Source organism: Berghia stephanieae, chromosome 3, assembly GCF_034508935.2.
Source record: "Berghia stephanieae isolate SIO BIC M18660-M18661 chromosome 3, UCSD_Bste_1.3, whole genome shotgun sequence".
NCBI classification, from domain to species: Eukaryota; Metazoa; Mollusca; class Gastropoda; order Nudibranchia; family Aeolidiidae; genus Berghia; species Berghia stephanieae.
The window spans coordinates 16638089-16665656 of NC_088362.1; the positions used below are offsets into that span (position 1 = coordinate 16638089).

Sequence of the window (27568 nt, forward strand, 5' to 3'; positions counted from 1 at the left end):
GACGGCTAACGACCACGGGAAACGATGAGATGCATGGCGATTGCACAAGTCAATGAAATTGTCGTATTTCATTATTTATTTTTCGACTCTGGTAGAAAAAAGGCATGTTTTTTTCGGAAACAATAAGAGAAAAGGACCACATTCATTAAGATTTATTTAGTTTATTGTAAAAACATCATTCCATATTAAAATGCTGAATTGGAGGAGGACAGCGCTACTTTCGATATCAACGGGAGGTATGCGAGATTGTGTAGTGTAGGTATTAATATTAAGTATTAGAAATTAATGGCTGTCATTATTCCCAGACGCCTGTTTGGGGATAACAAAAATTGGTTATCCCCAGACACCTGTCTGGGGATAACCAATTTTCATTATCCCCAGACAGGCGTCTGGGGATAACAAAAATTGGTTATCCCCAGACGCATGTAGCAAGTGGGCAGAGAGATTTTATGCAAAATGCCAAACTAGGCGTGAAAAATACCAAAAATTCTGGAAAAAATACTAGTGGTTGTGTCCCAAAACAGTCAATATATCAAGTGATATTTAACACAAGATGAAAGTAAATAGTGATCAAATATCAAATCCAGCTCTTTTTAAAAAATTATTTTAAAGCAAATGGATCAATGAAATCTCTTTTGTTACTTTGATCTGAAAACGTCAAATTGGCAATTCGACTTTTAATTTTCAACCAGGAAGAAAGTTGTTAATCATCAAATCTGTTCATAGTCCACCAACCATTTAAATTTTCACTACCTACCTACCTGTTAACTTTATTGATCATCTCTTGTTTCTATAATTTGCTCATTCTGGCCACAATTTTGGGGATGACCGGGAATTATTTTTTATTTCGCGGACGAATTCCTAGGCCATGGTGTTGTTCGCCCCAAAGCCCAAAACCGACACCTGTTATTTTCCTGTCTTCTTCGCACAAGACAATACAATTTAGTATCACACGTCCACAAAACTAGATCCAACAACTATATTTTATTCGAATCAGAGATGAAAATAACTACCAAAACAAGGAAGCAAAAATGGTGGAAATATGTTTAGCTCATATATTAATTTAAGATATTCCGATAGCGGTGTGGATAGACAGCTCAGTGGTTTAGGCTACCTTTCATTTTACTCCTTTTAGCTGCATAGATTCGAACCAGACGCGACCCCCCCCCCCCCACACACACACACACACACATTTTTTTTTTTTTTTTTACTTTTTCTTTCTTTCTTCTCAATTGATGTTCATTGTTTTCACTTTTGTTCCGAGTTCCAAGCAAGAGTTTTTTTTAATCAGTTGAATTTTTTATTTCTCCGATAATTTTTTTTTCATTATTTAATTTGCTCTAGATCTATTATTGTTTTTTTTTTTTTTGTTTTGGTCAAATAATAATAATAATAATAATAAAAATAATAATAATAATAATAATAATTGTTATTATTATTACTATTACCACCATAATCATTATTATATTATTATCAATATTGTTTTTATTATTAATACTCTTATTATCATACTATTACTATTATGTTTATTTTTATTATTATTATTATTATTATTACTTTTATCATTATAATTGTTATTATTATTATTATTATTATTATTATTATTATTATTATTGTTAAAACTATTCCCTGCCCCGAGGGAAATCTCTCTTTTTCATTTTTTTATATTTTGACCTAAACCTTAGAGTTTTCTGTTTGCTAAACCTTTATGTAAATGTTCCGTTTCTGAGCATGAGTTTCTTAAATTGTTTTTATTTTTAAAACAATTATTGTTTTTTTTTTATCCTCTATCTGACCATTTGGTCGCTCTCTGAATATTTCTGTTTGTTTGCTTTTTAATTATTTATTCTTTTTAGACACTATTTGAGATCGGAGTGGGGACGAATATATATTTGCTAGAAACTAGAAAAAAAAAAAACAAGAGAGAGAGAGAGAGAGTTAAAAAAAAAAAAAGAGGTGGGGGCGGAGGATGGATGCGACATTTATCCCTTGCAACGTTCTGTAAAAAGATGACGGAATTTAAAAAAAAAAATGACGTTACCAGGATTCGAACCCACAACGTCGATTCTGGTCAAACTTCCAGGGCAGACGACGAAACCTTTCGACCATGACACCCACTTCGAAGTCGACGCATATTGTGTATATGTAGTAACAACTGATTTTAATGTTGGTTAATTTATGTTTTTATAGATATTTTATTAACTTTCCTTATTTCTACGTGCATTTGGAAACATTCCATATTCTGGAATGTGGATATTTGTTTAAAAGAGCGCAGTTTCAAATATGCGTCTGGGGATAATGAAAATTCGTAATCCCCAGACAGGTGCCTGGGGATAATCACAGCGGAAATTAATAGACGTCTAGATGAAACCAACATCAGACGAATGAGCCAGTAACACTTTTTCGAAGTCTAAATAGTTTGAAGGGAGGCCTTCCGAAAGCTCCTACATCCCTATTTTATAAGGTGGCGTTGGCTATACAAAAACGCACCGTAATTTTATGCACCTCCCTTGGCGGTGATGGTAAATTAATGAAAATGTTGCTGCATACGTCCATGAGGTTTAAATAGTTTTAGACTGTAGTATAGCACGCTGCTTGGTGATTACTGATGTATGTTTATACAATGATAATAAATTAAAGAATAATAATAACAATAATTTTAAAAATCAAAAGTAAAAAGTAACATGGCATGGCACTCAAAATACTGAACTGATCTCAAATAAATAAATAATTTCAGAAAATTATAATCGAAGTTTTTTAAAAACATGATAAAAAGTTTTTGAAAAACAAAAAAGAAAAGAAAGAAATACCAAAAAAAATTATTAAAAAATGATGTCTTTCTCAATAAAGTTAAAGTACTACAATGGGAAACGAGCCCAGTACTTTCAGTCTGACAGCTTGTCCACTGCGCTACGGAGCCACCTGACTGTTCATCACATTTAATAAGGTCTTTCTAAAACATTTTACCTTCAATGCAACTTCTATTTTCTGGTTTTATATTTCGATTTTTTAAATTATTATTATTTTTATATAAATTTATTAACAAAAACATCCTACATATGTCACAACTTTCGCTATGTCCAAATACAGAAACACAATATCGCTGATGAAATTGGATAGGATGCGCATACGTGACGGAGGTGTATGAAAACGATCCGTTAAGATACACCGTCAACAGGGGTGCCTAAAAAAGCACTACGATTTTATAATGTTCTAGAGGGGAGACTTCTAATTCTAGAACATTATTTTTAAAAAGTTTCCCCCCTCCCAAACTTCTACTACTAGAACATTGTAAAATGGGGATGTAGGAGCTTTCGGAAGGCCTCCCGAAATGAGAATGGGAGGCCTTACTGCTAAGTAAGGCTAAGGGAAGGCTGACGTTATTCTCAGACATGTCTGCCAATATATAAAGAAAACTGATTATTGGCAGAGTCGACTCTGAATAACTGCAGCCTTTTAAAATGTGTTTATATTATATTAAATTGAATAAAAACCGCATGACAAAAGATCCATGGCGAAAATGTTTATTGAAACATTCTGGACCGAGGAGCTTTCGGAAGGCTTCCCCCCTGAATGCCTGAAAATGTAGCAGTAGCCTGCTGGGTAGGGCCAGGCCAGGTTCCTGGCACCATGAATCTTGAAAAACCCACCGATTTTGGTGATCTAAAAATTGTCTAGACTAGGAAAACATTTTAAAAAAATAAATATACATAAATAATGGAAACATGCTTCTCAATGTGGCCCTGCTGTGAACATAGGCTGACCTTACCCTCCAGGCTATATTCTGAGTGCGGTGAACCGGGTCACTTCAAATGTAGTAATCATAATGACAGTCAGATGTCTGAATGTGGCATTGAAAAGTGTGATCAAAAGAGTAGAAAATAATTAGAAGAGAGATTGACATTTTCGGAAGACTTGATAAAAGACAACAATTTAGACAAGGAAGTGTCAATTGCCAAGGAGTGAGTCTTTGGTAGTTGACGTTGACACAACTGCCAAGGAGTTAAATTGGAACTCTTCAGCCGCGTACGGTAATTTTAGTCGAGCCTCGAACTGGAATGTGCGGGTCTTTCACGGCTCTTTTCCACTCGCCACTCATTTGACTCATTCGTACTCGACTCATTCAAGGTTTCAAAGTCAAAGTGGACAGTCCATAGCCGGTTTTAAAATGGCATTTGTTTTTAATTTTTACAGTACCTTTACAGATTTTGAAAACGATTTATCGTTCTATCAAAAGAACAACCACTGTTGTTTCAGGATACAGTCATCTGACACGGTGGAAAAGACAAACAAAAGGACAAAATGGCAAATCCCTGAGGATTTTAAATATTCAAGATGCGTTTTTGTCTGTACTCATTTCGGTGAGCATAGATACTGTGGAAAGGGTATCAAAAGCAACACAAAGTAAGTTTATTTTACTTTTGTTTTGAAATATGGTTTGTTTTATTATTTGTAAATTGTAAATTTTTGTTTCAATTTCTCACCGTCACCAACGTGGTTATTATAGTATGAGCATTATGAAAGACATCCGGTAGTCGGTAGTAGAATGCAAACATTTATAATTTATAATTTATCTCGATATCTAGTCTTCTAGTTTTCTTGTCACCTCGAATAGGTACCTAAAACATTTAAGTTCCAATTTGGAATTGTGAGTTTGTACTTGTATAACTCATTGGACTGTCATTATTGATTCCCTAGTAGAATACCCAGATAAAACCTGTGATAAAATCCACAATTCTTGCGGAAGCTCCTGCTCAAACTACGAGGCAGAGGCAGTTGCAATAGAAGCCTCACTGCGACACCTCTCTTCTGTTTTCCAGCTAAACCCTTCAAAACTTCAAAACACTGTCATCTTCACAGACTCCAAATCGGTTCTTCAAGCTCTCGATTTAGGTAAACTCTCCTCAACGTTCAATAGTTTAAGATCTCAACTAGATGAATTCCTTACAACGCACAGAGTAGACTTTTCTCTCCAGTGGATACCGGGACATTTAAATATACCAGGAAATGACAATGCAGACAGACTAGCCAGACTCAGATCAACACTTTTACAACCATCAATTCCAGTATCCTTAGACACAGCGAAACAAATAATCAAAACAAATAAGAGAGAAGAATGGATGAACAGTTGGGCAATGAGCACCACGGGTAGATGTATGTTTTCCCATATGAACACTCCTGTAAAGACTGATTGCCTAAATAAGCTCAGAAGACACCAGCAAAGCATCATCTTTCAACTAAGAACACAACACATACCGCTCAACAACCATTTAAGCAAAATTACAAAAGACACCTATGTCAACACCCCAATGAAACAGTAACACACCACTTGCTTGAATGTCAACCTCTTGAAGACCTGAGATTCACATTCCTCCCACCAAATCCAAGCATCAGTAACACACTTTATAGTCACCTGGAACAACTACAAAAGACATCTAACTTCTACGTCATGGCACAAGACCGAAGGGCTAGAGCTCAGGTGGTCGCTGGTTCGGATAAGAATTCCCTGGCCATTCCGCATGCGCATGCCAACCTGCCAGTTCGAGTTTTATTCTTGCAGGGTTTTTTTTTAGGAAATTGATTTGTTGAATTTATTGTTTATTGTTTGGTACTGCATTTACTAACAAGTACAAATGTTTTGTGAATTGAAGGGGGTTTAAGTTTACGGGTTTTTCCTCGGTGCACCCTTTTGTCACTGACCAATTCCCATTGTTGACCACGTGGGTTATGAGTATGACTGCTGTATTTCCTCTCTGTAAAGTGCCTACACTATTGAAGTATCTAGCATGTTTTGTTTTCCTGTCACCACAAATTGAGGTACTCTAACAGTAAAAATGAAAGATTTAAATTGGCTCATTAAAAATTAGAATGTGGAATTTCCCTTTTTTGAGTAGTTGTATAACTAGTCATCTGGAGACCTGCCAGTTTTCACATATTTTTCTTGCAAGTTTAGATTATGATTAGGTATTTGTCACCGAATTTTAATTTTTTTTGGAGAGGTGCAGCATATATCATATGGTTATGGTATAAGTATAATATAAACTAAAGTTGTTGTGCTACAATATAGATAGGAATTAATCATAAAATTTGTATACATTGGTCCTTTTCTGAAGCTTTATGTTGATTTATCTGAGCCTGTTTTAGTTTTTACTTTTTTACAAAATATTTATTTTTGGTATGTTTTGGACCCCTACACGTGGCATCTTTTTTAGAAGTTGTTATTAACAGATGGAGAGATGTTTTTTGGTTGACTGATCAAATATTTTTTTCCTACTTTAGATCCTCGGCTACAGGCTGTAAAGTGTTTCTGCACTTGGCCTACGATTATGCATTGAGAGGCCTTGTGGTTAGGAAGCAATTCCTGGAGCATAATCACCCGACCAACCCTGATACGTATGTACATGAGCTTCGCAATAAGAGGCTAACCCCTGGACAAAGACAAGAGTTAAAGGTATTCTTGCTGCTGTAATGTCTCACATTTAATAGTAGGAACCAAATTAGTATATGCGTCTAATTATGTACTATTAGTACTGTGGCTGGTCAAATGATTGTTACTTCATATTCAGGTGATTTAGCTGAAATTTGTATTTTCTTTTAAAATGAATTTGGCCATAGGAAAGCAAAAATTATCAAATATATGTGCAATTTAGTCAAAGATTCAGCTCATAGTCAAAGAAACATTGTGGATCAGTTAAAAGATTTTTATTTATAATGGTCGATAATTTCTTTCTTTTTTTTTTTTTGAGCCTTTGTCATGTCATTTGTCGGCTGTTTGTTGTCTCTCAATTTCTAATTTAATGCTTTCTGCTTTATTCACAGTCTACATTTTATAACGCATTACTCTCTTTTCAGGAAATTGTACAACTACAGCCGGTCAACGAAAAATTGCTGAGTCTGCTTCGCAACAAATATGGGAAAGTTTTGTCTTTGAAGGACGTTCGACATTTAAAGTCCCAATGTGAGTTTCATTGTGGGTTAGCCACACCTTCTGTCGATACATAATTATTATATACACTTGACATAGCGAGGATTGTGAATATTTTTGCAAACCATAATATTTTGAATTTGGAAATGAAGCAAATGGCAGATTATAAAGAATATTACAGGGTCGATGGTGAAAATGGAAGTTCGTAAATTTTCAGAGCAGAAGCTTTTTGCAACGACATGTCCTGATTCAACATCACCATAATGTTATCCGCTGTTTACATGTTATCTGTTGGTGTAGGCATCAAACTCTGACAAATCAACACTGTAACAACTGCCGATGATCGCACATTCGTTTCTGATGTAGGGTGGTGGATATCGCACTCGAAGTGGCAGTTCGGACCCGAGTCTGAATATCTTGCTTTACCGGAAATTCTGTCCTTTTCTTGGAATCTCTAGTCATTTTGGGCGGTTGTGGCTTCCTTTACTCATTTTCATCTCCAAGGGCATTACACACATTTATTCTTGTCAAAACCACTTGATTGAAATTGATTATCCCAGCCTGCACCATTTCAGTTTGCCATTTGTCCATTATCTAGCGATTCCGTCTTCTGTCCCAAATATCTATTTTGCTTTACCGGAAATTCTGCAGGGCCGGCTGCACAAGCTTGTCCTTTTCTTGGAATCGCTAGTCATTTTGGGCAGTTGTGGCTTCCTTTACACATTTTCAGCCCCAAGGGCATTACATTTATCCTTAACAAACATTTGATTGGTTATCCTAGCCTACGTCAGTTGTTTCCAATTTGTCATTGGCAATAGGCCCTTTACCACTGCTGTGACTTAGCTTGATTACTGATCGTCTACGGCAGTGTAACATAGCTTTGAAACAGACTGATATACATTATATTTTAAATGAGAATGTGTTTTCATTTCTCTACTCTGTTTATATTTGTCTTTGACTGTGTTTAAGTTTTGTTTTGTTTTTTCAATAAATTTTCTAATTGTCATGTATACCAATGTGTCATTTTGTTGTGTTTTTTTAAATTTAAGTTCTGGGTGGGGTTCCTGACCTCACACTCCCATAGTGGGCAGGGAGGCTTTTACTGTTTTCTCTTCCCCTATATATCTATTTCCCAACATGCTCGTTTTGGGATACTCTTGCTTGGTTTTGTCCTGGCCGGATACCCTAGCTGGGAGGGAAAGTCGAATGTACAGTTACAATTTTGGGAGGTGTTTTCATATTATATATGATTTGTAAACATTTGAGTGTGTTCCTCAAGGTGGGAACCGTGCTTGTGTCTGGATGAGACTTTTAGGTGATCTCAAACAAACTAAACTGATGGTCTAAAATTTGCCCAAAAGAGACCAAAATTTGCAGAGCAGAACTGAGGATAAGGAATGAAAAAGACATTTTGGTGTAATTTCGAGGGTGGGGTGAAGAACCATCAACTGGGTGGGGTTCCTGACCTCCCATAGTGTGGGGGGGGGGGGGGGGGGACATTATAACTGCTTTCCAACATGCTTTCTGTCTTTGTCTTGACATTATATTAATATTACTTGGTTTTGTCCTAGCTGGGAGGGAAGTAGTCAAATTCATAGTTGTTGTTTTGGGAGATGAGATTTTTTTCCTTGTAAATCTTCTCTCTGTTATGTATTATTATATTTGTTAATGTATAATGTAAGCATTTGGGTGTATTCCTCTTTGTTGACTTTTGTGCTTGTGTCTGGATGAGTCTTATATTGACATGGCGGTTTTTTGAAAAAAAAAATCTCAAATTCTGCAAGCTAAATACAGCAAAATTTGCAAAAAGTTGCGATTGATTTTCCTAAAAACCCATAAATCGTTTATGAAAAAACTATTGGTTTGTTTTTAAGGGTTTCACAGCACTTGCAACAAATGTATGGTCATATCAGCGCCAGTGAAAAGGTAGAAAATGGGATCTGGTAAAAAGTTCTAGAATTACAATTAAAGTACCCAAGAAAAAGGAAGAACACGCTCAGTGTACTTATTTTGAGATTATCTGTTTCATCCTGACACAAGCACAGGTCCCCCAGTGATGATAATGAAAATGTGTCAATAGGAAGAAAATCTACCGGGCCCGTCAGTCAAACCCAAATCTAATGTCAATATAACATAGCTAAAGCTATTCATAGTTATTTAATATATTATTAGTCCTAAAGCACTTCTGATCATTAGAGTCTAATGATTTAGACATATCCTGACTTTTTGCATATATAATTTAATTTTAATGAATTGTCATTTCCAATTAAACATTTTAGAGGCCTATACTATAATGTCGCATATCAAGTGATTATGATAAATTTTTGGCCAAAAGATCAGGAGGTATTTGTTTTTTACAAACCCGGTTAGTGTCTGTATTATTGCAACATTGTGATGATGCAGCTTATAAATACAAATCTTTAATTAATTGCAAAACATATTCCATCAACAAATCAGATTTAAATTAGCCTTTAAACAATCATTTCTTAAATCGATCAGCCTAACTTGTTATCTCTCTATTTTCAAATGATATCTATAAACATAATATGAAGATAGAAGGGTGGCTGAGAGAGAAATATGAATATGAGAGAGAAGGAGGGAGAATTGATGAATTTATTTTTTAAAAATTGTTTTATAATTAGACACATTCAGAACAATCAAACAAAAGCAAATCAAAAAGGAAGAATAAAAAAAGTCAGGCTTAAAAAACTAATTAAATCGCCAAATTAATGTACTATCATGCTACAGCTAAAAGGTACACAAATATTAACACCCATTTGCTCCAACTCCAATCCCTTCCCTTTCGATCATCTTCTCATAATAATAATAATGCTGAAAACTTATATAGCGCTATAACTCCGAGACACCAGACTCTAAGCGCTCATCCATGACCACCATGTGTCTTATGCTACTTTTGACATTTGGCGCCAGTGTGTCTAGACTAACGTCATAAATAAAGGAGAGTCACCAAAATTCATGCAACTGAGCAGGTGTCAAAAAATGATAGAAGGCATTTTTTTTTTTCATGAACTACCACTCAGCAGAAAATGTTTGACATGACAAAAACAACGGAACATATATGAAAAAATCCGCGGAAGATTATCATCACTGGTCCCCACTAAATTAAAAAATTATGCACATTTTGCGGCTGCAATGCAAATCAGCGATTTTTTGCGGCCGCATGCGATGCAAAAAAACTGCCATGACAACTTATAGGTGATCTCAAACTAAGTACATTGGTGGTATGCTCTTCGGATTTGGAGCTTGTATTCCGACTACTCTCAATAGAAGTAATGAAAGGGGAAGAGAAAGTATAGACAGTTTGAAAGAAGAAGAAGAATGAAAATAGAGAGAGAAATGAGAATATCAATAGCTTTGTGGCAATAGCATCACTCCTTGGCAATTACCGTCCGTGAGAAATACAAGTAATGAGAGAGAAAGAAAGAGAGAGGGAGTATAGAAAATTTGAGAGAAGAAGAGAGAGAGAGGAGAGGAATGAGAATATCAATAGCTTTGTGGCAATTACCGTCACTCCTTGGTTGTTAACACCGTCCGTGAGAAATACAAGTTATGAGAGAGAAAGAAAAAGAGAGAGAGAGAGAGAGAGAGAGAGAGGGAGTATAGAAAATTTGAGAGAAGAAGAAAGAATGAAAGAGAGAGTATAGAAAATTTGAGAAAAGAATGAAAGAGAGAGAGAGTATAGAAAATTTGAGAGAAGAAGAAAGAATGAAAGAGAGAGAGAGAGGAGAGTAATGAGAATATCAATAACTTTGTGGCAATAGCATCACTCCTTGGCAATTACCGGCACTCCTTGGTAGTTAACACCGTCCGTGAGAAATACAAGTAATGAGAGAGAAAGAGGAAGAAAGAAAGAAAGACAAAGAAAGAGAGAGAGAGAGTGTATAGAAAATTTGAGAGAAGAAGAAAGAATGAAAGAGAGAGTATAGAAAATTTGAGAGAAGAAGAAAGAATGAAAGAGAGAGAGAGTATAGAAAATTTGAGAGAAGAAGAAAGAATGAAAGAGAGAGTATAGAAAATTTGAGAGAAGAAGAAAGAATGAAAGAGAGAGAGAGAGAGAGAGAGGATAGAAAATTTGAGAGAAGAAGAAAGAATGAAAGAGAGAGAGAGAGAGGAGAGAAATGAGAATATCAATAACTTTGTGGCAATAGCATCACTCCTTGGCAATTACCGTCACTCCTTGGTAGTTAACACCGTCCGTGAGAAATACAAGTAATGAGAGAGAAAGAGGAAGAAAGAGAGAGAGAGAGAGTATAGAAAATTTAAGAGAAGAAGAAAGAATGAAAGAGAGAGAGAGAGAGGAGAGAAATGAGAATATCAATAACTTTGTGGCAATAGCATCACTCCTTGGCAATTACCGTCACTCCTTGGTAGTTAACACCGTCCGTGAGAAATACAAGTAATGAGAGAGAAAGAGGAAGAAAGAAAGACAGAGAGGTAGAGAGACTACTCCGTGGCTATAATATCGCTCCTTGGTAGTTGACGATTTGCCAGTTGCCAAGGTCCTTGGTAATTGACGCTAGTCATAATTACCACGGTCCTTGGTAGTTGACGATTGGCCAATTGTCAAGGTCCTTGGCAATTGACGCTACCTTTAGACAAATATAATAATAATAATAATAATAATAATAATAATAATAATAATAATAATAATAATAATAATAATAATAATAATACTTTATTGCATCCCAAAAAGGAAATTTTTTGTACAGACGTGTTATAATTTACACATAAGATAAAAATACAATGGAAATAGGATGTATATATATAAAAAAGGAGCAGCTCTATAACCAGAGCTGCGCTTTATAATATGAATAATTTCAACACTGTAAAATAGTTAAAACTGTCACTATAAATTGAAAATTGAAAAGATTGCAAAACAAATAAATTAATAAATTAATATTTATATTTTTAAAAAGTAAAAATGAGAAATAATTATATAAAATGATTATTGCTTGTTGTTATAAAGCCTAATACTGGACGGCAGAAAAGATTTTCGGTGTCTCTCTGTTTTCGTTGAAATAGAGAAAGGGCGACCACTTCTTTCTGACATAATAATTGATGGTCTTAGTGGATGATACTGGTCATTTAATATTTTAGTTATTTTATTTATACAAAATTTCTCGTATAAAAGATCTACATCGTCAACATCATTTATATAGCGTTTAATGGATTTTTTAATATTTGAATTTATTTTGTTCCTTTCCACTGCTAAGCAATTGCCTCCCCAAGCTGTTATACAAAATGACAAAACACTTTCGATTACTGCTCTATAAAATAATGTGCAGAGGGTTTTATCTATTCTAAACTGAGAGAGTTTTGATAAAAAATATGTACGTCTGCACATCTTATGCCTAATTATTTTCAAGTGTTCATCCCACTTGAGCCTGTCATCAATCGTTACACCAAGGTATTTGTAGTGAGGAACTCGCTGGACGAATTGGTCCTTTAATTTTAACGGTTCTATCGGTTCCTTCACTCTCCTAAAGTCAATCACTAGCTCCTTTGTCTTGCTTATGTTAAGCTCTAGGTGGTGGGCATCACACCAAGACACAAATCTATCAATTTCTTGCCTATAAGCCACTTCGTTGCCATTTGTTATGAGGCCTTGAAGAGCGGTGTCATCTGCAAACTTTATTAAAGGTACACTCAGGTTTTGACTTCTACAGTCATTTGTGTATATTGTGAATAATACAGGGGACAATACACAACCTTGAGGAGCGCCAGTATTTGTAGTTATACAGGAAGATTTGTTTTGCCCTAATTGAACATATTGTGCTCTCTCCGTAAGAAATTCGAGACCCAAGCAATTATATACTTGTTTAAATTCAGACTAGTCAATTTTTGAACAACCAACTGGGGTTGCATTGTATTGAACGCTGAAGAAAAATCTGCAAAAAGCAATCTGCAATAGCTCCTAGCGTGATCTAGATGCCTGTAGATGTTGTTTGTAAACAGCAAAATGGCATCCTCTACGCCACGTCCTGGTTTGTAAGCAAATTGATGACTATCACTCAATGGCATAAACTGATTCCTAATTTTAATAAGAACAAGTTTTTCTAAAGATTTCATGACTATTGAAGTCAGTGCAACAGGTCTGAGATCGTTCATAGTTTCAAGTTTTTCTTTTTTTGGAACAGGAATAATTTTCGAAGTTTTCCAAATTTCAGGGATTGAAACGCATTGGAGGGACCAGTTAAAAATATGTGTATAAATGGGGGAAAGCTGGTGGGCACATTCTTTTAATAGTTTTCCTTTCAATCCATCCGGCCCAGCAGCCTTCCTCTCGTTTAGTTTCGAAAATACGAATCTCGTTTCCTCTTCACTGACCTCAACAGCCATTTCATCTTCCAAAGCCCTGTCTAATTTATGTTTTTCATTTTCAATATCAAATTTGTTTGCTGTGTCGAAACGTGAATAACATTTATTTAAAGTTTCAATTTCGATATCTTCTGATATAATCGTGGGCTTTGGATTATAGTTAACAGCAGTTTTAAGCCCCCGCCACGTGTCCCGTATATCCCCAGAAGAAAAGCATTTTTCAATTTTATTTTTGTACTTGTCTCTACAACTAGATATTACCCTCTTTATCTCTTTTTGTTTTGTTTTAAGATCTTTTTCGTTTCCACCAGTAAAGAGAGTTTTCTTTTGGTTCAATAAAAGTTTTAGATCTTTTGTTATCCAAGGCTTATTGTTAGGATAATATTTTATTTCTTTTTTACAAGACACTAGCTGTTCACAGAATTTTAAATACTCACTCACACAGTCATTCAGCTCATCCACACTATCACATGATTCGATAAAAACATTCCAGTCAGTGCATTCAAAACAACCACGCAAATCTTCACACACACTTCCGTTCCAGATCTGTACACTTTTCTTTACTGGTTTTACACGTTTAAAAACAGGGCGGTAGGTGGGGAGTAGCAAGAGCATGCAGTGGTCAGATAAACCTAATGGGGCACGGGGTAAACATTTATAACTATTTTTAATATTACACAGGAATAAATCTAATGTTTTTTTTGTCCCTTGTCTCGCAGTCCACGTATTGATGAAGTCCCGGGAGAGTAAAATCGTTACATTGGTTAAAATCGCCAGTGACCATCAATACGGCATCGGGTGACTTAATTTGAATGTCCTGTATTTCTTTCCTCAAAATATTTTTCGCTGTGGTGTTGTCTGATGATGGTGGAATGTAGACGTTGACGATGATGACATGAGTATATTCCCGGGGTAGGTAATATGGTCGTGACGAAACAGTAATAAATTCAATATAATCGTCACAATACATTTTCTTTATCTGACAGTTATTGGGGTGGCACCATTTGTTGTTAATATATGTGCACACCCCACCCCCAGTTCGTTTATTTACATTAGTCCGATCTCCTCGAAATAGTGAATATTGTTCAATATTAAAACATGATGATGGTATGTGAGGAGATAGCCAAGTCTCTGTTAACGCTATTATGGAGGCTTGACGATAGTCACTATTAAAACGACACAGTGAAAACAGTTCATCAATTTTATTTTTCAGTGATCTTACATTACCTGTCACTACACAGGGTAAAAATGGACGAAAAGGCCGTCTGTTAAATTTTGTTTTTATTCCTCCCTTTCTCCCCCTCTTTCTTACTTTAATAAACGATGTGTCAATAGTGGGTGGTGGGGGTGACACGGGTTGGAGGGATCGGAGAGTCTCTGGAGTATAAGTTATCGATAGGCTTATTTTGGCAGTAAAATCACAGGCTAAAACACCATTTATGCTTATAAATATACTAATAAATATAAAAATCAGGAACAATATATACTTCACATCCATTTTGAATAAAAATTAGGCTTAAATTCCGACGATTGAATGATAAATGAATAAAAATATGTGTAGAAAATAGGTAAATATTCACAACACGTCTGTTGTCGCCGGAAGCCAGCGCCAAGGCATCACTTTTGTTTTAATTTTAACTATACCCATTGAAATTGTACAACAGTTAATATATATGTGTTGACCTCTTCGGGTTGTACCTATAATGTAGGCCATTGAAGGAATCAGTCAATTGGAATGCTGCTTAATGGAACGATTTCTAATTGTCAATGTTGCAATTAAAAGCAGCTTTGATTATGAAAGATTTGGCTCATGTTATTTTGTTAATTAAACTGAAATCTAAATTACAAGATTTTTAACTACAGCATTTTTTATAATTTTCAATACTGATCGGTTTCCTCGGATCTGCAGAAATCCATGATTTTGGAGTCAAAGGAGGAATTTCTTCCTTTTTAAAACATTACACTCCCCTTTCCCCCTCCCTCAATTAATGTATTGGCAGTAAGAGTAAGAGAGTTGTGTGGTGGAGAATACATTTGCACCTTCTCACTTCAGAAGTTAGCTAAAGTATCAATGATAATTTATCTTTATTTCTCTAAAGGTTGTGGCTAATGCACTCAAAATGAGGCTTTTAGGCAATTGTGCAAATGTTCCTCCTTTTTCACTTCTTGTCATCATCAGCGCTTGATTTTTTTTTACACTTTTTTTTTTCATTACCATTCTCAATTCCATCAAAATGAATATTTTTCATTCTTATATTTGTAGTTCCAATCGCGTTCCTTAAAAGGAGTGGTTCATAGATAAAGCTCTGAGCTTTGATCCAATCATGAACACTTGCAGCGATGGTGAGTGTAATAGAGTTTTTCGAATCTTCCTATAGTTAGAAATAGAGAATCAACTTCCTCATCTACAAAGTGCTCTTATTAGTTTCAATGATACTTTTTTTTTTTTTTACATAAACAAAAATCTAGTAAGAATTGAAGATCATATTTTGGTCTTAATTATTATTATTTTTTTTTTTTTCTCAGCTGCAGTATTTGCTCTTTGGAAAACATGGAAGCTGCTTAAATACAAGTCTAGGAAAGCAATAATTGTTCAAGATGCATCATCATACATAAAAGAGAAGACTGTTGTTATTGTCACCACGTCACAAGAATGGGAAGCAATTTTCCCCAAAGTAATGGATGATCTCACCTTCAAAAAGGTATGACAGTAATAATATGAAGTGAAAATTGGCTAAACCATCAAAAAAAAAAAGAAAAAGAAAAAAGGGATATAATTGTAAACAATTTTAAAACTTTTTGTGTGAACTAGCTCTCGATAATCTGACACTCTTATATCCCCATAATATTATGAAATTAAAAAGTGTTCTTCTAGTGGATTAGTGGATTAATGGATAAAGCATCAAACTCATGGATTAACCTGCCCATGTTAAAAGCTGAAAGGTAGAATTGCTTTGAGCTTTGGTCCATGTCTTCAATTCAAGCATGCCTTGGTAACTGCAATCAGCAACTTTTTTCAGAGAAATTTAACCAGATGGAATTTCCTTTACTATAAATTTGTTTTCAATTTCGACTACAACTACAAGCATCCGCGCTTCGTGTATCTTAAAGCCCAGATTAAAATTATAGAAAAAAGGCTTGGGAATCTCGCATCATTCCTCTTGGAAATTAGATTTTGGGGAGAAAATACATACTACTTTATATTTGTAGCCCATGGCTAGAGATTAAATTTTCATCATACTGCTGGGAATGTTGATCATCAGTATGTTATTTTTTTCCCTCAATATTATAGGTAGATCTTGCATACCTCACTTGTGAGTTTTTACTGTCAGCTTCAATGCAACATTAAACAATGTTTTGAGTTTTGTTCCTTATTTTTCACCACTTTAAATATTCGCAAAAAAATCCTTGCAGGTTCTTGGTCTTGATTGTGAATGGGTTTCAAAGAACAAAGTTGCTCTTCTTCAACTGTGCACTCCTCACGGGTTGTGTGTACTCGTCAGGCTTAGTAAGATGACCAATCAGCTGCCAGATACTTTGATATCATTATTAGCAAACAGGAGGTATGAGAATTTTTTCATCTTCAGAATTTTGTTGGATTAATAAGTTGCGACAACATTTGTGTACTGTTTCCGTGGGAGCCCATTTTGGCCAAATTCAATTTTCCTTGACACATCCATTTTAGAGTAATTGTTAAAATAATTATGGCTATATTTCTCAGAAATGTTTATGAGACCAAATATCATATCAGTTCAAATTAATTTTACAGTGAGTGTTCTTATAAATAAGGGCGATAATAATGCATTACAGGTTGTTGGGTTTTGTTTTTTTTTTGTGGGGGGGGGGGGGGGGGGGGGGGGGTTGTGTTTTGTTTTGTTTTTTAAATTTTGATTGATATGCAATGACAAGTATATTTATGACACATATTATTCATTTGAAATCATACTATCTCTTGCACTGTATTGAAATAAATTTGTCATACTTGAAGTTTTCAATTGTAAGCGTGCAAGCGTTATTCATTCTCTATAATAAGAAAAGCTAAATAAATAGATAGAACAGAAATTAAAAAATGATATTAGTTGTTTGTTTTTTTAACTCATAATCTTATTGCGTTAATATTGGGCAATTTTCTTAAACCAAGCTTCAAGATTAACATGAAAATTTGATTGAGAAAATATACACATTAATGTGTTCTATAATTGACATGCCACACTGAAGTACTGACTCAATACTGTTTTTATTCCGTTTCAAAAATTAGTATTTTAAAGACTGGTGTGGCTGTTGTCAATGATGGGAAAAAACTCATGGTAGACTATGGGTTGACTGTCAATGGGTGTGTGGACCTCAGGCATCTTTTGGAGAGGGTCAGTTCAGTCCGAAATGCTTACAACTGGTATGTATCCATCAAATGTTATGAAGGTTGTTCTTCGTTTTTGGTGTGCAGAATGTAATTTGTTCGTGTTAAAAGCCCTTAATTTTTATTTTCTTCAGGTGCACTGTTTGTGCTTGTCATGTGTTGTAGATGTCTAAAATATGTTTGGTGTGGAATGTTTAATTATACTCATTGTGACATTTCATATTTATGCAGATAACTTTTCGTTTTTATAGTGTGTGTTTACTGGTTTTCTAATAATTGCACTGCGTTTAACGCTGTTGTTTTTTTTTTGGAGGGTTTTTTTTTTTTCTGTAGTTTTCTTATTTGAGGGGGATAAGTGCTTTAGAACTGAACGATATTATTTTTTATTTTATTTTATTTTTTTTATTAGATTGTTATTATTATTACTGTGTTTAATTTCTTCATCTCAGAATTTGTAACTAATATGCAATGTGGCACACAGCTGTCGTTGGTGTCAATTTTTAAAATTCAAAAAATCTTTTTCGTCCATATGGTGAGTTGCATAATTTCATGAGGAGAATCTATAATCTGATACGAGTAATTTACACTTTTTGATTCATTTTGTCTCCATTCAATATTCTTAGTACATCCAAGGGATTGAAGAGTTTGTCAAGTGAGATTCTGCATGTAGGAATAAGTAAAGATCCTAAAATTAGGTGTGGAAATTGGGAGGCTGAGCGCTACACACAGGCACAGGTGAGAGTGATGTTTTTGTTATCATTATTATGATGATGATGATTATTATTATTATTATTATTATTATTATTACTACTACTAATATTGAAATTCATTCAGTAACCATGACAATTCACTGGGAGGTTTGTAATTCGATTCCTCTAATTTTAGGATTTCAAAACATTTTCAATGCTTTTTCATTTTTAAAATTCGTTATGATGATGATGACAATGATAATAATGATGATGATGATCGTCATAATAAAGTAGTCCTTTTAGAGCCATCAGGCCCATGGAGCCAGAGTTTATCCTTGTTTTTATAGCATGAAACGGACAATAGCAATTGCTTGCTACCCTTTGGATCGGAGGCTAGTTTTATTGCGAAGTACTTTTTTTTCTGATCCAACAGATCCAGCTCCCAATCACTGCTGGATAGGCGGGGAGAGGTCAGAAAAAGATCTCGACTGCACCTGGGATAGATCTCAGTCCTTTGCTTATGAAGTGAGCGCTCTACCAACTGAGCTATCAGGACCCCTGATGATCATAATATAGTAATGATGATAAATATAATTATTATTGTTGTTGTCATTGTTATAGTTATTAACATCTTTAGTCTTATTGAATTTTTGTTATTTATTATATATTCTAAATCACTTTGTTTAATTTCTTGATTAGTTTATTGTGAACTATTTTTCAAACTTATAATAAATGTAAAATGTGGTTTAGCTGCATATGTAATATTAAGGCTTATGATCTTTTTTCTTTTTTTAATTGCCCAATAATTCAGATGTAAAGAATTTTCTTGTGGCATTCAATTTGGATTGTATTCCGTTTTGATACAATTGGACCTGTCCCCTCTCCCCCACTCCCCAATTTTTTTTTTCAATCAAGATATAATGTGAGCATGTTCAAAAGAAATGTTGCTGTTTTATCCAATGAAATATTTTCTTATACACTGCCTCATGGTATTGTTTTAGGAACTTGTTTGCTTTTCCCATTTTCTCAGATTGATTACGCTGCTACAGATGCTGCTGTCGCTGTTGACATATTTATTCATTTGGTTTGTGCTAAGATGGGCTTGGTGCATTGTGAAAATTCCAACAACAATAGTCCAACTGGATTGCAAATCGGTGACAATGATAGAGATGCTGATGTGTCAAATACAGAATTCTGGAAAGTAGCATGTTCCATATGTCAAGGAGTCGTTGATGTTGGATATATGTCTCTTAACGATGGTAAGCAGGTAAGTTGGCACTTTTTTTTTGTAAGCTCAATGGTGTAAAGTGGTTGTACCATTTATTATAAAAGACAAAAAAAAATCCCCCAAAAAAACAACTAATTTTAGGTTTGAAAGAATGCACTGTACATAATGAATCATATATTTTTATATATTAATATTAAAATTGAACTTTTATGAACAGTATTGCTCTCTAAACTTGTGTGTAAATTTTATGTAACAATGTTTACAAATTATTCGCCCTTACCGTTTTCTACTTTACAAATTATTGTATGTTACGTTGGTAAACCCAATAAACAAAGCTTATTTTTTTATGGATATACTTGTTTGTTATTAATTTTTTATCTACTTCTGCTCCTTATTTGATTAATCTGTTTTGACATGATTTTTGCTAGGTTTTTGAAAATGCATATAATTATAGCTTAGAAAATATATCACGTTCTGTTTCCTCAAACTCTTTATTTTATGTCCCAAAGTTTTTCTTTATCATTCTTTGTACACAGTTTCCTCAAAATACGGTTTTATCAGAACTTTTTGCCTGTCCCTACTCAAGTATAGCTATCAATTGAATATTAAATTTCTTTCATTGTTCAGAACAGCAATCGTAATCAAGGCAGAAAACTGAAGGATGACAATAAAATATACTCGACTAGGAAGCGTCCTTTGTGGGATAATTGTCGTCTTCAGGCACCTGATGGCACCACACTGTGTACTTGTGACAAGAGGAAGGCACAGTGGTATCTGGACAAGGAGCTGGCTGGTAAGGAAATGACAATTTGTTCATGTTTCTTGCTTGCCTTTATCATTATTATCGGCATTATAGACAGCAGGCAACGTGTACTGCATCAAATGGAAATATGGTTTCATATGGCCTGCTGGGGTTTCATGTCTTATCTTTCATGTTAGGTGTTGCTGTTAGCTAGGTACCTCTTTTAAAGCGCTTTGTGGATATTGCACAAGTTTTTAATATATTTTTTTAAAATTTTTATCTTTAGGTATCTATGACTATGAAGCCATTTTAACCTTTGTATAAAGTTACTCATATAACAGCCTTTCCTTTATAATGTTATATTCATTCTTACCTTTTTTTTTTATTACACTTAATTATTGTCAGACAAAATTTCTGACGACCCCATTACTGTAAGGCTGCATTTTGAGCCATCCAGTCGACCAGAAAATGAGAGAAATTACTACCTCCAGGAGAAAGATAATCAGTGTGTTGTTTGTGGATCAGACAAGGATTACGTTCGAAAATTTGTCATTCCCTTCGAATATAAAAAGTGAGACATTTTATTGAATTTTGTTTATCTATGTCAGAGGATGAGTGTGTGTTTATGTGTATGTGTTTGGTTCCTGTGTGTCTAGTTTTGAAAGCACAGTTATTTATCATAGAAATTAATTAAATCAATAACAATGTTGTTGTAGTTCAGAAGATTTTTAAAACTTTTGCATCCTCTAGCAGTCAAATATAAATCCATTTGCTTGTGGTCTTGTGAACACTCACTTTAGGATTGGAAGGTCCTGGGTTCGAGCCTCGCTTGGTGCATAGTTGAGTTCTTGGAAAAGGCTCTTTACTCACATTCTCTCACCGTACTCAGGTGTAAAAGGAGTACCTGGCCGTCAGTGGCGTTGTCTCTGTCAAAAAAAATTTTTATATCGCCTAACAGGCATCATGTCTTGTTCTACATGTTATGTGTTGTTGTTCGTCAGAGACCTTTGTAAAGCACTTTGAGAATGCTTAGTTGATATTGCGCCATATAAAAAAAAAGCTCAAGACAATCATCTGTCACTTTCTTTACTGATAACATAAAAATAAATCACACCTGAATGCAAAGAATAAATTACATGATGTCAACTTTATTTTAACTATCATCATTGTTATTATCAAGGAGTTCATTTCTCAGAAGATTAGGCTATAATTATTTCCATCGTTCTTAAGATTCTAATTGAATCTTTTGGAATGGGGAGAGGGGTATTATTTGCATGCTTTGGAGTTAAGAAACAAAAGTATAATATAGGTCGAATACTTTGACTGTTGAAGGAGTTGTGATGCTAAAAGCTTCTAAATTGAGAAAATCTGACTTCAATTTGGTAAGCTCCACCATCATGACTCACTCATTTTTATATGATTTTATTCCTGCTATGGGATGAGTGCCTTCTCTTCCCTCAGTTATGACTATTTTTGTTACAGATTTTTTCCAAGTGCTCTCAAAGACCACTGCTCACACGATGTGCTTTTGCTATGCACAGCCTGTCACCGAAAAAGTTGTGACCACGACTCCCTTCTAAGGCAGCGACTGGCTGAAGAGTGCAATGCTCCAATTGACTCTGGATCAACATCAAGGACAGTTGTGGATCACGACTTACAGAAAGTAAAGTCTGCTGGAAGGTAACTATTCTACCTTCATGTCCGATTTTAATACCTTTGCTTGTACCTGCTGTATATTTTATGAATATTTTAAAGTTTACTTTGTTTTAAATTAGCTTCATATTTTCATCAATTAGTTCATGACAGTGTATAAATCTGTGCTAATATAATGATGAATGATGTGTAACATTATGATAATTTCCATTAAGGATCAATAAAGTATATCTTATCTTATCTTATCTTATCTATGCAGTCAATGTTTATTTATTCAGTCAAGAATCTATTCTTTGACAAAAAAAAAAAAGAAAAAGAAAAAAGTCACGTTAAAACAATTTATGACACAGATATAATAGATTATTTTAATTTATTGTCCTTTGTAAAATGTGGAATGATAAACATAGAGATAAAATAGATAATTTTAATTTAATGTTCTTTGTAAAATATGGAATGATAAGCATAGAAAGGAAGTGGTTTAGACTTTAATTATGGTAAGATCAATGAATAATGTGAGTTTATACCTGTGCAATAGTTTTTCAATGGGGTTAGAAGAGAGAGAGAGAGATGATGTTTGCTTGAAATGATCATTAAAAATAAAAATGAAACTAGGGAATGGACCCGAACTATCATTTAAGAGCTTTGAATAGAGTTTATTACTTGAAACAAACAGTTCTACATTTTAGATAGGATGCAGATCTACTGCTAAGCACTTTCTGTCATATCTAGAGTTTGAAATATATGAAATAAAATTCTTGTTATTGTTCGAAGGGTAATTTCAGCTTTAGGGATTATAATTATCTGGGTGGCTGCCACAAAGTGAGCAAAGATGATGTCATTTCTTTCTTTAATGATTTATCGAGATGCTAAAAACATAGTAAGATCTTGAGTCTTTTACGGGTTGTGTATAGCCTTATCTTTGTGGTTAATTACCTTTTTCAGCTTACCGACTACTCTACTATAATTACTACAGGGTTGACGGGAACAGTTTTACAGAACAATAATTTGAACCAGTTCCTTTGTGTTTGAGTTGAATGCTTTATAGATGGAGCTAAGGAATTTGAAGATGTACAAATACAAATGAAGGTAATGAATAAATCTATTATCAATTTGTTTGCAGAGCATTGATGTTTAATAGAAGTTCAATTCCACCAAGTAGAGTGAAAGAACTTGAGAGGATTTTAATGGATTTCTTTGGCTCTGATTCATTGCCCGATGAAATTATTGAGAAGGCTTCTCAATTGGACATCAGGTATGTATTTGTAAATAAATGTTGTTCAGAGGCTGTTTAATTTCCCAAGTGTATTCATACAACAGAAGTGTATTATAGAAAATACCACCACTTCCTCTGGCATTGAAACCTGAAGGTTCTTTTTTTAACTCATTGGATTTTGGCAACACTGCTCCATCAGTTGGCTATCTTATACTCTAATTCACCAACTACACACTTTCATCACGCATCGGACTGTCATCCATTAGACTTTTACACATACACACACAACTAATAAGAAGAGGGTGACCACAATAGTGAATAGTTTTAACAACAGATTAAATATAACACTTTTGTTGAACTGTTCAACGAATTGTGTGATATTGACATCTTCATAAGAACATTTACATATGGAGGTACAGTGGAATCCTGTTGTAACGAGATGTATGGGACTGGTGCGAAAAATCCGTTATAGCAGGATTCTCGTTATAAGAGATCATGTAATAAACTCAAGGGAAATAATTACGCGGGCCTACTCTGGGTATTGGGGTATAATTATTCTTTGTATTATCTCCCCTGATAGTGATATCGTTGAACATGACTGTTGGGCATTAAGTATAGTTGATCAATTAAGAATCTGTTTTTTTTTTGTTTTTTTTTTTTTGTTTTTTTTTTTTTTTTTTTTTTTTTGGGGGGGGGGGGGGGTATGTTTTTTTTGGTACGTTATGGGAGGGGATTGTTCCAGTTTTATTTATCCCATCTAACAAAATACAAATTCAAACACACACCCAACACTCCAGACAGACAATTAAAAAATTAACATGAATTTTAAAAATATTAAGAATCAGAATCAAATTCTAACATACATTAAGTCACCACATTCGTCCACTCATTCAAATCTCGAGATCTTAGGCAAATTCATGATACATAGCATAGGTAATATAGGTTATCATATAAAAAAAACACTTGTTCTTATATCATGGATTTTGGTTTGAAAAAATAGTCAATTGTTGACTGTTTCTTTGTACTGGTGGCAACGTCATTGATGAAATTGTCTAGGACGTTGATGCTCCCTATCACTGACATGCCGTTTTCTTGCTGCATGCAAAACTGGCGAACCACTTCAAATGCCTGCAGTGCTGCTTTTGATGGAATGATGGCGACTTCTTCTGTTGTGTCTTCCTCTTCTGTTATTTCTGAACTCTCTCCAGTTACACATTGTGCTATGTCAGAAGTTGACAACTCCTCTATTGGAGTAAAACTCTCCTCCACTGACAGATATTCATTGGCCGTCATATTCAGAGGCATTATGTCTCTCAGTCTGTCAAAAAGGTTGTCGATATCGGTGCGATCGTTGATGGGTACAATATCGTGCGCGGCGTCTGATACTGACAGATCATTGTCCAAATCAACGGTTGGAGACAGAGTAGTTGGGGTGATTTTGAATCCAGCGTGGCGAAAGCATTTTGCAATGGTCTCCATCTTGACATCGTTCCATGCAGAAGCAGAGGTGTACATTGCATCCAACACACTCATTTTTAAGTAGCTGTCGGCACTCCCATCCTTGTCCATGGTGGCAATAAGTCGTTTTAGTACCCTCTTTCTGTAGAGTACTTTAAACGATTGGATAATCCCTGGTCACAGGGTTGTAGTACACTTGTGGTGTTTGGCGGCAGGAAAAAACAGTTGGATGGCCTTCAAATCAGTCATATGTGGGTGCGCAGAGCAGTTATCCACAATGAGTGCGACGCTTCTTCCTTGCAGAGCAAACTTTCTATCTAGTTTCCGCACCCATTGCTCGAAGATCGTACTTGTCATCCACGCCTTTCTGTTGAATTTATACTCTGTTGGAAGAGCTTTAATGTTTTTGAAACACCGCGGCTTCTCGAACCTCCCTATTGTGAGGAGTGGCAACTTCTCCGTCCCATTCATGTTGGCAGCGATTAACAGTGTGATTCTCTCCTTTGGAATCTTGTTGCCGCTGCACACCTCTCCCTGTCTCGCAAGCGTGCGGTTTGGCAGGCACTTGTAGAACAGCCCAGTTTCGTCCGCGTTGAAGATTTCACCGGGCTGGTATTTCCTCAGGATTTCTTGCAGCTGATCTTTCCTCCAACTGTCAATAGTTTCGGTCGACACTGAAGCTGATTCGCCGCAAACAACTTTCATTGAAATGGCGTGTCTGGCCTTGAAGCGATTCAACCAACCAATGCTCATGTCAAAGTTCTGGTGTCCTAGGGTTTTTGCAAGTTCATTGCCTTTTTCCATTAAGATGGGGCCTGAAATCGGGACACTGAGGCTCCTAGCCTGGTTGAACCATAACAACAAACTGCGGTCGACGTCTTCAAAATCGGGCTTTCTTATTTTCTTCCTTTCCTGCTGGAATCGTCCACTGGTATACGCCGCCATGATGGTTTCTCTATCTTTCAAGATGGTGTGTAAGGTACTTGAAGCGATGTCATGCGACCGACAAATTTCTGCTTTTGTTCGGATCTTTTTATCGACCTCTTCAATCAACATAGCTTTGGTCTCAAGAGTTAAACATTTGCGTTTCTTGATAAATGATTTAGAGTTAGAGGCCATTATAAAGGTGTATTGAACAAGGATATGTCTTGACTGGTACTGATGATAATTAAATTAAAACTGACTAGCGCTAGCGATGTTGACTGCTCGGCGTTGGCAATAAGAAAGAAAGGGACTCGCAAATTGCGTTCTCCCCTACCCAAGGCATCGTATAACACCACCATGTCGCCCCCATCCCATTACGTCGTGAGTTTGTTCCGCTTGCTTGCACATCTCATGCCCTCCACTCGCATTCATTCGGTCCATTGTAAGGTTACAGTCTTCCCCCCCCCCCCCTCCCGCCTACAACTCATCCCCCATCGTAATCAAAGAAGTGAGAGCCATTGTACTGGTGTGTAAGTGATTACATCTAGTCATCTTGCCTAACATCAGGCTCTTGTAAACGATGCCTAACAGCAAACACTGCTAGCGTATTTCATGCGATGCGCCTACCTTATCTCTCTACCCCTCCAACTCCCCCTCCCCTCCTAGCTCATTCCACGCAGTCTTCATTGTTTGTTTGCACACTGAGGATATCCCATTCGCTATACACACCATCGACGCATTATGTCATTTCGTAACCGACCAGGTTTTATTCGCTTTTGCGTTGTACACAACAGCAGCAGTCAGCAGCACTATTCCGTTATAACCGACTCGCGTATTTGTCCGATTGCGTTATAGCGATACTTTTTTTACAAAGATAAAGAAGAAGAAAACCCGGGGTTTTAGAAAGATGCCGTTACAACAGACTTCTCGTTATTCCAGGACTCGTTATAAATGGACTCCACTGTACATATTTTTAGAAATATTTAAAAAATGTTTATGCTGTTTTTCAGACAAGCCTCAGAAGATTATGTGCCGCATGGAAAAAGAGTGGTGAGACACATGGTGAGGAATGGTGGTTTGTTAACATTTCAAGCTCGTTGGAGAAAGCACTTCCTTGATACTATGGATCCTCAGTTTCTACCTGCCTTTTGGTCTGTGGACTACGTGCCAGAGGGTTGGACCAAAATGGAAAATACATGACCAGGGATGTAATCTTTAGGCAACTTTCATTTTAATGTTTTTTATATTTATACTTTTTTTTTGTTAAACTTTTGTTGGAGAAAGATGGAGGATTATTAATTTTTATAATACATATGAAGAGCACAGGGGGAAAATGGCATAGTCACTTTCCGATTTGGATGAGATTGGGGAACATGTGTTAATATTTATATCACCAAGCCCTGGACATGAGCCCAGCTGAGCGTCACCCCACCCTGGGCATTTTGGGTCATTAAAATAAATTCATAATAAATCAACCAAGCAAGATAAAGACATGAAATTTGGAGTGGAAATATATCCAATTAAGTTATTGACAAGCAAGTTTAAACGAAAGCTTTATCTTGATTAGTTATTAATTTATGGGTTTTTTAATGACCCCTAAATCTGGGATTTCTAAAAGTTCATATAAATCTAATGAATTGTCCACATTAAAAGGTGAATTAATAACATAAATTGTCCAGTGTCCCATAGAGATCGCTAGAAAAAATTAATGTCGAACGCAACAGCAAAATTTTGACAGTCCATGAATTTATGAAAATGGAGAATTAACTAAAAATATTTAACCCTATTTCTACCATTGGGGTGTATCACACCCCAACCCCATATTTTTTCGCTCTAAAATCAACAGTTTTTGTCCTAAAGCCTTCAAATTTCATGACTTTTCCTAAATTGACCCCATCTATCACCTGGCCAAATTTTTTTTATCTCACGTGCATAGTTTGCTCACCCCAGAAGGTCATCACTGGATTTTGAGATTTATGTCTTTTGGGGTGTATCACACCCCCTTATGTATGAGTAGAGAAAACTCGGAAACCTCCTATT

The 27568-nt window shown here is 35.4% G+C and overlaps 2 protein-coding genes across 2 annotated transcripts; both read left to right on the top strand.

The window, feature by feature from the left end:
* Positions 1–26848, top strand: LOC144967238 (exonuclease 3'-5' domain-containing protein 2-like). The gene is made up of 11 exons (XM_078904202.1): positions 1–236; positions 15791–15966; positions 16679–16827; positions 17523–17657; positions 18245–18356; positions 19341–19577; positions 20166–20331; positions 20686–20851; positions 21763–21960; positions 23054–23185; positions 26539–26848. Exons 1-11 carry the CDS (start codon positions 191–193, stop codon positions 26726–26728), a joined length of 1707 nt encoding a protein of 568 aa, XP_078760328.1. The 5' UTR covers positions 1–190; the 3' UTR covers positions 26729–26848.
* On the top strand, positions 4049–7129 carry LOC144967241 (uncharacterized). The gene is made up of 3 exons (XM_078904206.1): positions 4049–4404; positions 6280–6451; positions 6853–7129. Exons 1-3 carry the CDS (start codon positions 4169–4171, stop codon positions 7000–7002), a joined length of 558 nt encoding a protein of 185 aa, XP_078760332.1. The 5' UTR covers positions 4049–4168; the 3' UTR covers positions 7003–7129.
* Positions 26849–27568: the final 720 nt, after the last annotated feature.